This window comes from Hippocampus comes, unplaced genomic scaffold (genome assembly GCF_001891065.2).
Source record: "Hippocampus comes isolate QL1 unplaced genomic scaffold, H_comes_QL1_v1.1 scaffold122, whole genome shotgun sequence".
In the NCBI taxonomy this organism is placed as follows: domain Eukaryota; kingdom Metazoa; phylum Chordata; class Actinopteri; order Syngnathiformes; family Syngnathidae; genus Hippocampus; species Hippocampus comes.
Window position 1 is genome coordinate 609,124 of NW_017842059.1, and position 16,742 is coordinate 625,865.

The 16,742-nt window shown below is 42.9% G+C and overlaps 1 protein-coding gene and 1 long non-coding RNA gene across 5 annotated transcripts; one reads left to right on the plus strand and one right to left on the minus strand.

Annotated features, from left to right (window-relative positions):
- Positions 1-99: 99 nt before the first annotated feature.
- pak4 (p21 protein (Cdc42/Rac)-activated kinase 4) lies at positions 100-16,479 on the minus strand. 4 transcript variants are annotated; one of them, XM_019861464.1, is made up of 11 exons: positions 16,336-16,479; positions 7,338-7,575; positions 6,214-6,386; positions 5,582-5,786; positions 4,218-4,451; positions 3,596-4,045; positions 2,842-2,975; positions 1,686-1,812; positions 1,443-1,568; positions 1,205-1,339; positions 100-720 (listed from the first exon to the last, which is right to left on the minus strand). In XM_019861464.1, the coding sequence occupies exons 2-11, from the start codon at positions 7,536-7,538 to the stop codon at positions 565-567; spliced, it is 1,941 nt and encodes a 646-aa protein (XP_019717023.1). In that variant the 5' UTR covers positions 7,539-7,575; positions 16,336-16,479; the 3' UTR covers positions 100-564. The 4 variants fall into 4 exon arrangements, with proteins under 4 accessions (XP_019717023.1, XP_019717024.1, XP_019717026.1 ...); XM_019861465.1 differs by lacking the exon at positions 16,336-16,479 and adding an exon at positions 11,018-11,155; XM_019861467.1 differs by lacking the exon at positions 16,336-16,479 and adding an exon at positions 10,992-11,155.
- Positions 13,557-15,089, plus strand: LOC109510836 (uncharacterized). Its single transcript, XR_002167201.1, has 2 exons — positions 13,557-14,508; positions 14,971-15,089. It is a non-coding gene; the product is annotated as an uncharacterized LOC109510836 (long non-coding RNA).
- Positions 16,480-16,742: the final 263 nt, after the last annotated feature.

A 16,742-nucleotide genomic window follows, 5' to 3' on the forward strand; every position in this document is an offset into this window, starting at 1 on the left:
TGCATATTTGAAATATTTTTTATACTAAAGTCATTAGATTGCAGTCATGTTGTGGCTTGCTTGTGTGTGTGTGTGTGTGTGTGTGTGTGTGTGTGTGTGTGTGTGTGTATGTGTGTGTGTGTTGACAGTGCTTGAAAAATCATCATCACATCAAATTATCCTAAACATTAAAATCAAATCAAGATCACATGATCGTGACACTCCTCACACGTACACACATAAAAGCAACAAAATCAACTCCAGTGTTTACCTCTGACTTCATGTTTTGCTTTTTTTTCCCGCTGTCGTGTGTCTCTCAGTAGTCAAAAATCCAGGTGGGACTGGGACCGGGCCCAGGGTCTTCCGTCCGCTCTCAAAATCCAAGCCGGGTCCAAATAATAATAAAGGTTCCAGGTTAGGCAGGTTACAATACAGTGTTCTTTTCATTAGCAGTAAGAATCGTACTTGAGGAGTGAACACCAACCAACTCACTCACACACTCAAGCCCAAATTATTGTTTTGTATCCAGGGCAGAAATGATGCCCCCCTCCCACAGTAGAAAAGCCCAAAATGTACAAGTAGTCCTCATCTGATGCGGTTTTGCCTCATGAGGGGCACAATACAGGACGGCGGGCCAGCCTTGCTGAGGAAGCTGTGCTTCAGAAGCTCACTCGCGGAGGCGCGTTGGGATGGGTCACGCACCAACATGCGGTCCAGGAAGCCCTTCAGCACGGGTGACACCTGGAAAGAAGTGACATTTTATTTTTACATCATTTTATCACGCTGATAATAATCAAATTCACATAATTCAAAATATAACAGATACAAATAATATTATATACAGTCAAACCTCGGTTTTCGAACATCTCTGTTCTCGACCAAATCGGTTTTCGACCAAAAATTTCAAATTTTTTATGCCTTGGATGACGACCGAATTTCGGTTCTAGAACAAACTGAGCGCACTTGAATGCACCACTTGACTCCTCTTGCCTTCCTTACACGAGGAAGTGACGCTTCCTTGTGTCGCTTTCCATTGTGAGCAGACGTGTTCAATAAACTTTTTTTTTTTTTTTTTAAAGAGCGTGGTTTCTTTCGGTTTTCGAACAATTTCGGTTTTCGAACAGCCTACTGGAACGGATTATGGACGAAAACCGAGGTTTGACTGCATAAGATCATGAAATCAATTTTTTTTTTGACCAAATACAGTATTTAGCATTGACAGTACCTTGTGCAAGTTCTTGAGTTTGGGTGGCAGGTTGTCTCGGATCATCTTCATGGCCTTGAGTGGCGGCTCGTTGAAATACGGCGGCTCCCCGTCCACCATCTCGATCACCATGATGCCCAGTGACCAGATGTCCACCTAGATGGGAGGGAGGAACCAGAGAGAGATCAAAAGTGGAGCAAGCGTCTTCTGAATGGCCAGACAGGAAGGGGAAAAAAACAAAAGTAGGCGACAACGGTACCTCAGGTCCGTAAGGAAGTCGTGATATGAGCTCGGGCGCCATCCAATACGGTGTGCCCACCAGAGACTTCCTGCGCTGCACATCCTTTGACACCTGAGCGCAGAAGCCAAAGTCGGACAGCTTCACCTGGACACAGGCACGCACGCAAAAAGTAAGCATCAGCCACTTAATTTTTTCCGGCCAACTTAAAAGGTGACACATTCAGTAAACGGTAAGATGACGTAAACATTCTACGAGTTGTACCCGGCCGTCGTGCGTGAGCAGGATGGAGTCACTTTTGATGTCGCGGTGGATGACGCCCTGCGTGTGCAGCACCGACAAAGCCTTCAAGACAGACAGACACACGGTGGCGATCTGTTCCTCATTCATCCTGGAGCGAAAGGGGGGGGGGGGGCAGGTTTAAACAAAACAATCAAGTCGAAGAAACTTAACAGGACTTTTTAGCACTATTCAAGAAGTTTACTGCCCTCCACGTGTATTGCCATCACAAAACCTTTGCCCGTTTCATCATTCCATTTCAGTGTTGATTTAATTTACAGTTTACTGGAGTAGTACCTTGCCATTTGAGTAAGGCTGAACGATTTTGAAAAATAATCCAATTTCAAATGTTTTTTCTCCTCAATATTGCGATTGCGATTTAATGTGATTATTTCTTTCAAAGTCCTCTTCTTATGAAACACTTTGACTTGTAGTATTTTCAGCGTTCACGACAATAACTTCAGAAAATTCTACCAAACAAGTGTGGTGCAAACATAAGTCAGTAAGTCCTAAGTTAGATCACAACAAAAAAATATGTGGCTTTATCACTATATATTTCACATTTCATGAAAGAATACTGTTTGTAGGCCTGGGCAATAATTTAATATCAATATATATGGCAATAGACACCAGATAAATGTCAATAGAAATTGTGCTCAATAGAATATCAATTAAAAAAAAACATCAGGAAGCAATCTCCAACCCCACAATCTACGTGCTGCCAGCAGAGGCTACAGTATGACATGAGATTTGTGCCACAATTACAACTTCATAGAAGAGCTGCGTTTACCATTTATACTTTCTGTGCCTTTTTGCTTGGTGGCGTGACAGAGTTTTATGATGTGAAATGGTTGCCCTGACCCAAAGGTTGGGAAACACTGTCCTATTTTTTTCTCTCTCTCTCTCTCTATCTCTCTCCCCCCCTCCCTCCTTCCTTCAGTTGGGGGACTTTTTGCTTGCCTTGTGGCCGAGTGCTTGCTCATGCAGGGTTCAGTTGATCCCTCAGTTTGTAAGGACACTTGTACCATAAGCAGAGCGCCGTTAGATAACTTTTATGGTGAATTGAAGGGCAACGGAATTGACTTGACACTGAATCTTGTTGAGTTACTTTCCGATTTGCAGAGGGGTCCTCGGTTCTCACCTGGTGTGCGTCACAATGTCTGTGAGCGCGCCTCCCTCCAAGAACTCCATGACCACCCAGAGCTCGTCACCCACCAGGTAGCTGTTGTACATCTCGACCACGTTTTCATGGTGGTAGTCACGCATGATCACCACCTGACACCCACAAAGAGTTGGTGAGTTGGTGAAGAGATGCATTGTACATATACAGTGCAGCTGGAACGTTTTCACAGAGCTTCACTTTTTCCACATTTTGTTCGGTTACAGCCTGACCGCAAAATGGAGCAAATTCATTTTTTCCCCTCAGAATTCAATACACGACAACCCATCATCACATGAATAAGGTTTTCATGTATTTATTTGCACAATTCATCATATTTTTATTGCTACTGCGACATTAACTCAAAAATGACTTGAGGAATTATGCTATTCGGCTAACGATTGGAAAAAAAAATGTCCAACACACTTTTTTCATGTAGTGATTGTGGGGAGTTGTGTGTTGTGTGCAGAATTTTGAGTTTACATATGAACATAATTTGAGAAAAAGGCTGTAACACACTGTATGGCGCATTCACAGTGGTTTACTTGATGTATATTTAATTGGTTATTTTCTAGACATTTGCAAAAAAAAAAAGTTTTTCCATTGTCACGATGGGGTGGAGAGAAACAAGAATAAATGTAATCCATTTTCCAATCCGGCTGTAACAGAACAAAGTATGGAAAAGGTGAAGCTCTGTAAATATTTTCCAGATTCCCTATAAGATCTTAGCCATTACCTCATTGAAGAGCAGCTCTCTGCGCTGTTGCTTCCTCAGGTCCATCTTTTTCACGGCGACCAATTTTCCCGTCGTCTTGACGGTGGCGATGCACACGATGCCCGTGGACCCCTCTCCGATCTTGATGTAGTGGTCCAAGTAGGTGCGCGGGTCGCCGGGATCCACCACCATCTGCAGAGCCGTCCGGAACTGCTCGTGGGACACCCTCTGCGGCTCTCTCTGCGGGGAGCGGGCATCGGGCGGCGGCGGCAGGACGGAGGGGGCTGGTGGCCGTGGGGCTGGCACGCTGGGGTGAGGGGTGTGCGGGTGTTGACCCGCCTCTGGCGTCAGGCTGGGATGCGACGAGGTGTGGTGAGGCTGCGGCTGGCCGATGGGGGGCTTGGAGCCGGAAGACCCTCGGAGAGGCATGGAGGGGCCGTTTTGAGAGGATGACTCGTGGGGACGCACTGGCTGGAATGATGATAAAGACGAGCATTGTCACAAATATGTGAAAATACAACCAAGGACCATGGGAAGCAGGACAATTAAGGAGAGGAAGATAAAGATGACAACTGCCAGCATTAGGGAGGAGAAGGCCATGAAAGCTTGAGGTCACATTCAGATTTTGTCCTGTCATGCTTACCGGCCCAGTGGGGCTGCGCCCCCCGTCGCTCTCCGCCCTAGGATACGTGTTGAACGGCCGCGTCGTCTGCTGAGTGGTCTTCATCACACCATCGGTTACCGTCAGGTTAGGGGTGCGGATGTTGGGCCCTGAGAGGGGTCTCTTTTCCCGGGGGGACTGTGGGCTGCCATCCCGCACCTGGTAGCTGGACTTTGGCCTGTGTTCACCATGCGGATCGCGGCGGACAAGCTGATCCTAAAGATACCAAGTGTTACAATGAAGAACACAAATATTAGGAAAAAAAAAAACATTACATCAAATCTCAACTCAATTATAAACGTACAACACTTTAAAACAACCACCGCTGTATACAAAGTGGCTTAGATAGAGCAAAAATAATTCATGCAACAACAAACAATAAAACATAAAATTTATAACAAAGACAGTAGAAAGCACAAAAACAGTGAAACTAAAAATCAAGTCTCATGCTGAGACAAAAGCCAAAGAATAAAAATGAGTTTGAAGAAGAGTTTTAAAGATGGGCAGCGAGCGAAGGGGCTTGCCGAACCTTCAGTGGGGCTGGGGGGGCTCATTCCAAAGAGAGGGACCAGCAATGGATAAGGCTTGATCCCCTATGAGCCTCTGCTTAGTTTTCAGTACCTCTAATCGTGTCTGGTCCGCTGACCTGAGGCACTGGGCTGGTGCGTAGGTGCAGAGGAGCTCAGAGAGGTAAGGTGGAGCGAGGCCATTCAAAGATTTGAAAACAAATAATAGGATCTTAAAAAGAACTCTAAAATGTATAGGGAGCCAGTGAAAGGATGCCAGAGTAGGAGTGATGTGATCTCTGTTACGAGTACCAGTCAACACGTGAGCAGCAGCATTCTGGACCAACTGCAGACGCTTAATGGAGGATTGTCTGCCTCTAAAGCAAAGTTGCATTACAGTAATCCAGCCGGGATGTGACAAAGGCATGAATTACTGTTTCAAAGTACTCTTGAGAAAGGAGAGGCTTTACTTTAGCCGGCTGCCTAAAATGAAAGAAGCAGGAGCTAACAACGGCACCAATGTGTCGGTCCAATTTAAAATCACCTAACTATCAGAGAAACTGAAAAATATCTGGGAAAAAAGTACAGTATTTTGGAATAAAACATGTTTTTTTAAAGAAAAATATCGGTAGGGGAAACTTAAAATATTAGGGGGAAAAAAACTAATATTCACAAAGTTGGAAAAATATTAGGAAAGAAACAGAAAAATAAAGATAAAATATTAGACCAAATACACAGGGATATTAGAAAAATATGAGGAAAAAAAACTATGTTGGGCATAAAATTTAAAAAAAAAAAAAAAAAAAAGGGTGTGGCATGCGACTCCATCCGGGGTCTAACCTGGTTCTGGTCCCGATGCTGTCTGTCTCTGTGAGGAGGTGGTGGTGGGGGACCGGATCCTGGTCTGTCTCTGTTGCCCCGGCCTGGCTCTTGGCCTCGGGGCTGCTGCTGAGGCCGAGCGTGGATCCCATCTTCTCGCTGGGAGCCTCGGACGGGGTGCTGAGCGTGGCGGGGGTCACCGTGGGGGTCCGACCCGAGGCGCTCTCTGTTAAAAAAAAAAACACAGAAGTGGTTTCCAAGGTTCCTTTGATGTTTATTTGAATTAAATTTGTGGAGTGGAGTGCAGTGGTCCAGTTCACTGGCCCCAGAAAATGGATGACAGTTGGGCTGAAAAACTTTGAAAAACAATCAAATGTGATTTTTTTAACCCCCGAAATTTTACGAATGCGATTTAACATGGGATTCTTTTTTTGGAAAATCTTCCACAAATTGGATCGCGGCAAAACCAGTGGCCGACAATCAGCCACTGAATAAAAAAAAAAAATGGTTGCAGAACCCCGCACATTACGTGAAAGTTCGTTGTGTTAGGATTAGGTGGCCGCCTAAGCCTAACACAACAAACTTTCATGTAATGTGCGGGGTTCTGCAACCATTTTTTTGAAGTCTGACTTTAGTCAAAGCACCTGGCTCACCTGTCGGACTGTGAGGGCTGTCGTTGGTGGGGGTCTCCGTTCTCCAAGCGAGGCTGCACGGGGGGGCTGCCCCGCCGCAGTGAGTTGGAGCGAGTCACTGACATGGTGTCAAACTCATCCAGAAGCCAAGTCAGAGAGCCGTCCGCCCCCAGCTTCGTGCCGCGTACAATGGTCTGAAGACAAAGAAGAATTAAACAATGACAAGCCGTGTCCAGGGAGGGTCCTCGGTGAACATCGGTCCGATATGCAAGGTGTGGAGATTAAAAACTAGTTTGCTGGTTATGTCATGAGCCACTAGAAGACATGCTAAGTTAGTGTCGCACATTTGAAAAATACAGGAATGTAGTAATAATAATGAAAGTAGTAAATAGAGCATGACACATTATTTAATTATTACTAAAATATAAAAAGGCAGTCGTTTAAAAATAAAATTGACAAATATTACAAAAAAAATGAAAAAATTTGAAATAAAATGAAAAATACTACACAAAATAAAAATATTTAAAGGATTTGACTAATTACAAAAAAACGCAACTACTAGAAAACAATTACAAAAATATAATCCCAAACATATTTGTGTGAAAAAATGCACAATTACAGAGGGGAGTCCTTAAATTAAGATGAAAAATTAAAAGTGTTGGCAAATACTGTGAAAAACGAAGAATATTAGATGACAAATACTAGAAATATATTCAATGAAAAATATACCAAGAGCAAAAAATATTAGGAAGAAAAGGAAAAAACACTAGGAAAAAAGAGAAAAATATCCAATTAATACAAAAGATGAAAGGTTTTAAATATAGACATATTTGATAAAAATTACACAAATCTTAAAAATTACACAAATGACAAAAAATAGAAAACTATTGGACGAAAAATATGCAAACTACAAAATAAACATTCTAAAAGGAAAACAAAAAATACTACACAAATACACAATTACTAGGAAAAGTAGAAAAATCCTCAGCAACCCTATTTATTGTTTTAACATTTGATGGTATTCATATTTATGCCCTAATAGGGGATTACATACAAATACTATATTAACTATACTTGGAACTCCGAGGTAAACCGAGGACCCCCCCACCCTGCAATCAGTTTTTAAGCCACAGTACTCGTCCCACCTTGTGCGGCTCCATGGTAGTGATTACGGTGGCGTCGATGAAAGGCTTGGGCCTTTTGGCCGTGTCCTCGATGAGTGACTGCCATTGGCGTGGCAGGCCCACAAACTTCTGCTCCTGTTCGTCAAAGTCTGTGTGCACACGGTGCTCAAAGTTGGACGGCGCTGAGATCTGGATGCGCGACTTCTTCTTCTTGGTGAACATGGTGGCGGCCAGGACGGCAAACGGCCGAGCATCAGAACTGCAGGGAGAGAAATGATGACGTTAGGGTGTGTAAATCAGATAAATGCGTCACACAGATGTTCAACACATGCAGTGAGGATGAAGCACCTGCATGCTGACTTTGCCAAAAGCGGGGTTTTTTTTTTCGACTTTGGTTTGAAAAACAAATGTTCCTCCCAAAACAGATGGATACTCCTGGAAAATTAAAATACTGTAGTAAGTTGAAAACTGCACAATAGCGGATCCAGAGGACAACAGCATCGAGTCCACAAACGTGAAGGTTTGGACCGTAAACAATAGAGGCTCGGACAGTGGAAGATAGGAACTTAGAGAACAGGGTCCTGGAACATCGGACAATGAAGGAAGGGAATATGCAGGCTCAAACAATGGAAGGCAGATTCAAGAAGACTACGACCCTAAGGGAGAGGGAAATCCAGTCAAGGACGCAATAGCGAGCAGTCGGCTGCTGAGTCACACTGACAAACACGTGAGTTTAGCAGCACTTTGATGACAGAAAATACTTAAGACATGTCAGCCTGTAGACAGCACTTAACCATGGGGCTTCTTTAACTATAATTAAATTGTAAGTGTATATTTAGAGTTAACAGCTCACAGTGAAAACGTGTGGTTGCTCTGCAGCTACATGCCTTTCTGCTCAGCCAGTGATTTTGTTGACAGCTTATAAACCTCCCTCGTTACTGCATCACCCGCCCTCCTACCTTCATTAACGGTAAAAGGCTGTTTATCGCCAGAGATACGTTCCAGACTAACTCCCAATAGGGAATAATCAGGGACATAGAGAGACCAAATTAACTAGTCATCAGCCAATCACAGGCCAGAACAGACAACCTCATTTATAAAGCGGAGAACATGCAAACTTTCAAATAACTTTATAAATAATTTTACCAAACACAGCAGCAAGGCATACAAACAGAACATACAACAACACTCACATGTTCTCTCTCCTCTAAAGGTACGACGACTACTGCAGAAATTTAGTAGCAGTTAGGAATTGGCGATTTACCGGTTTCAAGGTATGTAAGAAGTCATCGTTTCAAAACCACTAATACCTTTCATCAACGTTATTAGGCGGGTTTTTTTTTTGTTGTTGTCAGTGAAGGCAAAGTAACATATCCCCTCCCCTCCCGTTACTGGTGCGAGCAGTCTGTGAGCCTGAGGACCATTACCGTTGTCTAAAATCCATCCATCTATCCATTCATTCATTTTCCGATCCGCTTATCCTCACAAGGGTGGCATGGGGTGCTGTAGCATATCCCAACTGTCTTTGGGCAGTATCAACTCTTGAAAAAGTGAAGGGATGAATGGTCATGAGACTATTATGAGTATTGAGTATTCGGGCTTTGGTAGTTGAATAAATGCTAAGTTTTGAAATCAATGAATAGTTATTTGAATAATTGTGATTTCAATCGCAATGAAAATAATCCAGATAATTTTTTTCCCCCAAAATCATTCAGCCTTATTTGTTTACTTGGCAGATATCAAGACCGTTAAAATGGCAAACGAGCATGGCTAACATCAGCTCATTTCATGAATGATTGTGGGGCAACACTGTACTCCTCATTACCCATAATCCCGCTCCTCGACCACCACAGATCCCACCCCTCTATCAATCGCATCTTCGCATGGCCGAGCAGTGAGAAAGGATGTCAAAAATCATCTGAGGAGCACAGTGACCTCATTCCACTTCTAAACATGGCTGGATGGAGAGACGGGTGGTCCACAAAACAACATAAACACAATGTACACACTGTGCTCTTACTGCAACATATGAAGAAAAAATAACGGCAGCATCCCACAACATATTTTGTTGTACAGTACATTTGCAAAGTATTCATTCACACTTCCCCTTTTCACGTTATTTTATAGCCTTATTTTTCGAAACTGATTCAAGATTTTTTTTCGTCAAAATACTTCATGCAGCCTTGTGAATACATTCCGGATGCACTACACAGAACTTCACTTTTTTTAAAATTGTTTTCAACAATGTATTCAATTTTTGAAGAAGGTGGTGATATAACAAAATGTGTAAAAAGTGAGGCGCAGTGAATACGTCCCATATGCAACGTACTTGCTAATTATCTAACAATTAGTGCATGAGCTCACCTGTCACTCGCTTGAAGTTTTACCGTTCTGCAACCTGTCATTGAGCGCGGTAAAACATCGATAACGTTTTCGTATTGACACGTGAGGTGATTTTCAGTTGGAGGCTCTTCAGAGACATATCTGACATAGCTAGCCGTCTGACTGCCAGAATCATACTCGCCTCAGCAGATAAGGCCGACGTAAACAACTCACCGCGCATGTCCTTGTTAGAACGCACTCAAGGACAAAGCGCCGCGGCTTGACTTTCAAAACCAGACAGACGCTTGGTGAAATCATGCTTCTAACCTGCAGTGGTTTGTAACGGAGAAAATGTGATCACAGTTAGACTAGAAGCAGAAACAAAATAAGCTAGGTCAAGGCAAGTTCACAGTCACAAGTGATGATCTCAAGTTATTATGCGAAGAGTTTGTGGATGTCACGATTGCGACAGTTTTATCCCATCGTTATCATTTCCATCATTTGACAGTAAAAAAAACTGATGTCAGTCATGCTAAAGAGAGCTTGTGTAGACAGAAGCGCACACCAGGTTTTCATTCCTCTTTCAGTTGCTCCTAACTTTTCAAAATAGGAACAACAGAGGAAGGAGGACTAACTCAATGCTTCAAAAAGTGTGGTTGAAAAGCCCCCAAAGCAGGAGATTTCAACTCTTTCAAATATGCACAAGCAGGCAGTGTCACTGTCATGTAAAAGTAATGTAAATACATCAGAGGGCAGGAAGTCCAAACTGCTCCCCTTGGTTAAATATCAGCAAGGACAAAAGTTCGACAACTTCTCTACTGTAGATGCGGAAGATGTCAATGGGTTGCAGTACAGCTGTATAAGCACAATGATGAACATTTAAAAAATATATAAAAGAACAACATATTTGAACATTTTCTGACTATGTAATTTTTTTTTATACAGTTACAAGTAAAAAAAAAAAAAAAAAAAGCAAAAAAAGGATTAAACTTATTCTGATGGCTTTGTGGTTTTTTCCCTTTTTTAAATATTATCTTATCACATTAATGGTGTTTTTAAAATAATTTCTGGATGACTAAACACTGTTGACACACCCAAGAAACAACGAAAAAAAAGGGTTACATTTCATAACAGGTAAGTTTAACCCACAAAATACCAGTAGGATTTTAAATGGCGGCCTAATGACATGATTGAGGCTAATGACAAGTGACTTTTGTTAACCATTTAAAAGTTCTAACGAGACACTTTGGGCATCTTAACAGATGAGTGTGAAAACTAGCGTGTGCACGTAAACACATACACATTCACCACAAGTCCATGTGCTTTAAATAAATAAAAACATGTGACACTTACTTCAATAAATACAAACACACACAAACCTCAAAGCTGAAAAAAGAAATCACCCAGGTTGGGTTCGGAGCAGGAAGTCACAAGGCTTCTTTCAAACAAAAGCAAGCATGGCCGGGGCCAATGGCAGCAAGCTTTCAGCGGCAGGTTGTGGAATGTGGGGTAACCAATGACACACGCACACGCAGGTCACAAGGTAAAATGTGCTATGAGGAAAGTTAATATCTCATGCTACCGTCATCAACTCATCACATGACACAGCAGCAGCAAGAGTGACTCATCAATCCTCAACTTTCAATCATGATGGACTGTAGGCTGATACTGTACTGTACTTCAAATCTGGAAAAATGCTGGGTCGGTCTTAATCTTGTTACTCCATGTCAATGCCATTTGTACTTGGGCATATACAGTATAGTGGCCTTAGATCAGATCCTTGAGGGAGTCCAGCTGCAGCTATCGAATACTTTCGTATTCGGATATCTCATTGGTAATTTGAATAATCAAGTATTTGGATTAAAACACTTTCCAATGTTCCCACAGTGCTTCCAAACTCTAGTTGTGACATTCCTAGGAGTCCTATTTTTGCCTGATTAAAGATAGAAGACAAAAGAAAAATAAAATTTCGACTTAACAGTCAATTGGTTTTCATTTTTAGATATTTCAACGTTACAAACTAATTTAAACTATGCTTAGCAGCACACTATTCTCGTGTCTAGAAACATTCGTGAGAACTTAGATAAATTTCTCCCCTTAAATTTTCGACGATGAGACGTGATGTCAGGTCCACAGTTGCGATTTTATGAACTAAAACAACCCACTCGAGAAGGCCTGGTTTATTAAAATGTGATCAATACAAACAGCAACTGTGTCAGGCTGTCAGCATGAGTGGGTCGAGACATTTAGATCTACTAACTTGAGCACTGCTAGCGTTGCTAGCGCTGCAAGCATATAGAGCTAAACGCTGGCAACAGGCACCATGTAATACAATGTCACCGTAATTAAGTTATTTAGCCCCTTTAATTAGAGATTGAACAATTTTTCAGGACAGCATTGTGTTGTCATCGGCGGCAACGATTTGTGACAGTTTGTTTGTTGCAGGGGGTGTCAAACTAATTGTAGTTACGGTTTCCCTTGGAGGGCCGTTATGAATTTTGGGAAACCAGATAAATGTTTAATCACCTACGCATATTACATACACAGCACACAACAAATTGATGGATAACTCGTTTTAAAATCAGAAGTCAAGAATAATTACTGTTATTGTGGATTACATATGACAATGTGAAATTTTGGTTCAGAGTTCAGCAAGCATCATGGAACTTGACATGCTATTTGCTTTCGCGGGCCACATAAAATGATGTGGCGGGCCAAATCTGGCCCTCGGGCCTTGACTTTGACACCTGTGATGTATACGTAAATAATCGGGTACTAGAAGCAGGAAAGATACCTTGAGCATTTTTTGGAACCAAGATACTCAAATTACTGGACCCGTTTCAGCCCTACAACTATCACTTTGAAACTTTCCAGTGTTCCGACAGTGCTTCCCACTATAGTTGGAGCATTCCTACAGGAGTCCTTGATTATCCTCACATACTTCTCTGGTACTCCTCTCTTGCAATCCTCTCTCACCTTGTATCATAGGCTTTCTCTAGGTCAATGAATGCCAGATGCGGAACTTTCAGCTTCTCCCTGCACTTTTCCCTAGTTTGTCTTCGGGGGAATATTGCAGTTGTTGTACCCAGGTCTTCCATGTACACTAATTGTTGTCTGTAAATGACAACTTTTGATACAGAACAGCAACAGAAGGGAAATGTCAAATTTTACAAGTAGGGTTTACAGACTGTTCCATACTACCACTGAATCGCAAGAATTGCTGGGTTGACTTCATATATCCTCACCACATGGCGGTTTAGAAAAGAATAGCGACACAGGAAAAAGTCGAGGAAACGCTGCCTTTTTCACCGGCCACCCGGCTCCGATATTACCTGCAAAGACCGGAAAACTACTGCCTTGAATTCATCTCTACATTATACAGCATGTTTGTACAATTGATGAACAGGAAAAAAATCTGAGCTCACAGCGAATTTTGTTGACAGTATGAATGACGGCTACAAAGCGCTTTGAAGAGTAAAAACTGCCAGGTAAATTTTGGCTGCTTTCATATTGCTGATGAAAGCCGGGGGTTTTCTAGACTTTTTCATGCACTGCTGTTCTATATAAAATGCACCAACATGGAAAGGCAGTACAAAGTCAACCCAGCAATTTGGGGATGTTTGGAGGTAGTATCAGGCGGCCCGGTTGTCCAGTGGTTAGCACGTCAACCTTACAGTGCCGAGGTACTGGGTTTGATTCCAGCTCCGGGCTTCCTGTGTGGAGCTTGCATGTTCTCCCTGTGCCTGCGTGGGTTTTCTCCGGGTACTCCGGTTTCCTCCAACATTCCAAAGACATGCATGACAGGCTGATTGAACACTCCAAATTGTCCCTAGCTGTGAGTGTGAGCGTGGATGGTTGTTCGTCTCTGTGTGCCCTACGATTGGCTGGCAACCGGTTCAGGGTGTCCCCCGCCCACAAAACATATGGTTGACACATGGTACACATGACCAGCATTTCTCAAATGAATGGAACTTAAGGCTGAAATGATCGGAAACTTCAGACAGTTTCTGCCATTGCGCCAACTCATTTCTACACGGACAGTTTGGAAAAATTATCCCTACAAAGCTTCGAAGCAAACGGTTTGTGTGGCTTTTTTTGTTTTGTATTGAATTATTTTAGTGTTTCACTTAATTGTTGCAGCCCGAGTTACAATGCTCTGGTGTACATTCACAGTCAGAGCCATGCGGGAACATTCCGATCAAAAAAGAAAAAAAAAAAAAAAAGCAGCTCTTGTTTACTCCCACCTCTGTTCTTTGCTGTTACACCACCACTGAGGTTAAAGTCAGACCATCAAGAACTTTCTAAAGTCTGTGTGTTGTGTTTTTAGAAAGAGCTTGTCCGAGCTTGCTTTTGTTAGATTCGCATTAAAACAGTCTCTTTTAGCATTATTCTCACATGTGAAAGTTGGGTGGGTGGGGGGGAGAAAATGACAACACGAAGGAATGTTGGCGGGAGCGTTCAGCGCCGTTGATAAGGGTGCCGCTAGCTCACACTCACCAAAATGTTTTTGTGTACCTTTTGTGTACATTTGACTGTTCCAGAATGACCACAGTGGTGAGGCGTGTTGATCTTGGCTCCTGTGGTCATTCCACTGAAGACCCCCCCGCGCAATCCGGCCCTTCAAAAGCAACAAACCTGGCTGTCCCTCCCTGCCTTTGTGCTGCTTACATTCTGATTGAATTTTCTGTGTGTTTATTTCATCAGCTTAACTTGCCGCTTCATGCCTTCCCTGTGCTTCGGGCCACCCCTTGAACACCACGATTGGCGTGGACGTGGCAGTGCTCCAGCTTGCACTCGGCAACAAGTCATGAGATGGAAAAACGCAAGATAAAGCCGCACAAAAGCAAAAAGACAATATTATTCAAAACAAGTCTGTCGTTTTTGTTTTTCTCCCTTTTGGAATTTGCTTTATTTCTCCTGACTTAAAACGAGCCTTGAAACTTTTTTTTTTTTTCATTCAGCATTAACTTGCATGGAAATAACAAAAATGTAAAAATCATATATTTTTTTATCTATGTATGTGTATATATCTATATGTATATATTATGTGAAAATTAGTTTTTCCTCTACCAGGTGTCAGATGCTTTCTGTGTGTAGCAGATCTTTAAAAACCCACACTTAAATCTATTTGAGAGACTGTTAATATGCTCTGCTGTTTTGGTTAGCAAGAGCTAATGGCTTCAGTAGTTTGAACATTAGCACTTGCAGTGTGAACTCAGATACTCAAATTTCATACCAGTTTTTCTTCCTGAAACGGATACGATGATGGCGTAAATGTGTCTTTACCACCTCCCCTGGCAACTAATTGAGGTACTGTGTCTAATTGCAAGAGATTGTGAAGAAACTGGCCTCCCAGGGACAACGCTGGATGTGGATGTTTACCATCACGCAAGCACCCAATTTAATGTTCTTCTGGGTTAAGATTAACAGCAATAAACTTTTGGAAACACATTTCTTTCCACTTGTACTGTATTTATTGCCCAAAAATTTTATAAGGCACTCCGAGGGGTAGCTCCTGCGTTGCGGTCAAACAGCAGCTGTGCTTGCCTCAAAGCGACCCGCGGCTCACTTGACTTCAAACCAACCACAACAGAGCACATCAACATGCTTCCAGCAGGTTCAGCCTCCCTGCTGGGATGGTCCTTAACTCCAATGGACCCAACCCCCAAACTCTGATCCGCTGAGAAGTGTAAACAATTTTGGAGAATTAAATATGACCTCAAAAGTCAGTATAAAAGGGGCTTGAGAGGCTATCCCATCCTGATATAATGTCTAAAGCGGACAATGCTGGGACAACTGTCTCACCACCATTCCATTGTCAGTGCCTTTCACACAGCACGGCGACAAAACCCTTCTCTGCTACGACATGTACCCCGGTTCCATGTTGGTACCAATTAGGGCGACAGCTCTCGAATATTTTTCGAATCAAATAATCGCCCAATGACCCCATGAGTTAATGTGATTAAAAAAAAAAAAAAAGTCTGATCTGGCAATATTGGTAAATAGCGTGTCACTTGTACAGCCTTTTCTACCTTGAGTACTCAAAGTGCTTCACGCTATTACCTCATTCACCTACTGATGACGTAGCATCAGGAGCAACTGGGGGCTCAGTATCTTGGTCAGGTGTGCTATGACTGTGTACACTAACTCTATCGTACAAACATACCAAAATAATAGGGAGCGACCACCCGCTCTTGAAGCATCCCGAGAATGTGTGATATTCCCAATGCGCGCGACAAACACACGTACGTTCACGCGGGCACGCGTACGTACACGCGCACACCCGTACACGCGCACACCCACCCACGCACGCACGCACGCACGCGCACACACACACAGGAAGAGGAAGAGATTTTAGCATTTAGCTTAGCTTTAACCCTGGTGGAACAGCTTGACTCGTATTGGTCCGACAACTCCACCAGGTAGTGGCTCGGAGATTTTAGTGAGTACACAACCCGCATCCGATGATGTAAACATCACTCAAAAAGGATTTTTTATGACATCATCTCAAAACGCAAAGTAGGGAAAAGTGAGCGAGCAAAGTCTCCTCGGAGTAGGAGTAAGCTAATGTTAGCAACGGCTAGGAGGTAAAATGAGAAAAGCGCCCACCCCCCCACCCCACCATCCAACTCAAAACTCGAACACAACAAACCGCTGAAGTTGTGCTTTGTACAACCAAAAATGAGAGCTTACTCACCACGTAAGACTCCCGGTGAACCGTCCGTGGCGCCGCAGACAACGAGAAAGAGCACCGGAGTGACTTTTAAAGAACAGCCTGAACTATTGGCCCAAAGTCTCACTTTGCCGACGCCATGTTGGAAGCGTCAGGAGGGGGCGGGGGGAGTAGGAGGTGGAAAGACAGACTACATCCGGGAAACTGCCAAGCCGCTGCCATGGTAACCGGGAGTGATTCGATGGGAACGACATGCGACGTTTCAAGGTGACAACGGCACAAATTAAAAATAAGTGAAAAAAAATAGATGACAGGAAAGCATATGCACACACACACACACACACACATACAAAAAATAAAATATGAGACACAAAATAAATAGATAAAATATCTGAAAAAATATAAAGAATAACAAATATGTATGTATATAT

Coding starts and splice junctions, on each gene's coding strand:
- pak4 (XM_019861464.1), bottom strand. CDS start 7,538: ATGTTCACCAAGAAGAAGAAGTCGCGCATCCAGATCTCAGCGCCGTCC. Junction 2,976..3,595: donor GAGAGCTGCTCTTCAATGAG/GTAATGGCTAAG, acceptor TGTGGGTGTCAG/GTGGTGATCATGCGTGACTA. Junction 1,340..1,442: donor GACTTCCTTACGGACCTGAG/GTACCGTTGTCG, acceptor CCTCCCATCTAG/GTGGACATCTGGTCACTGGG.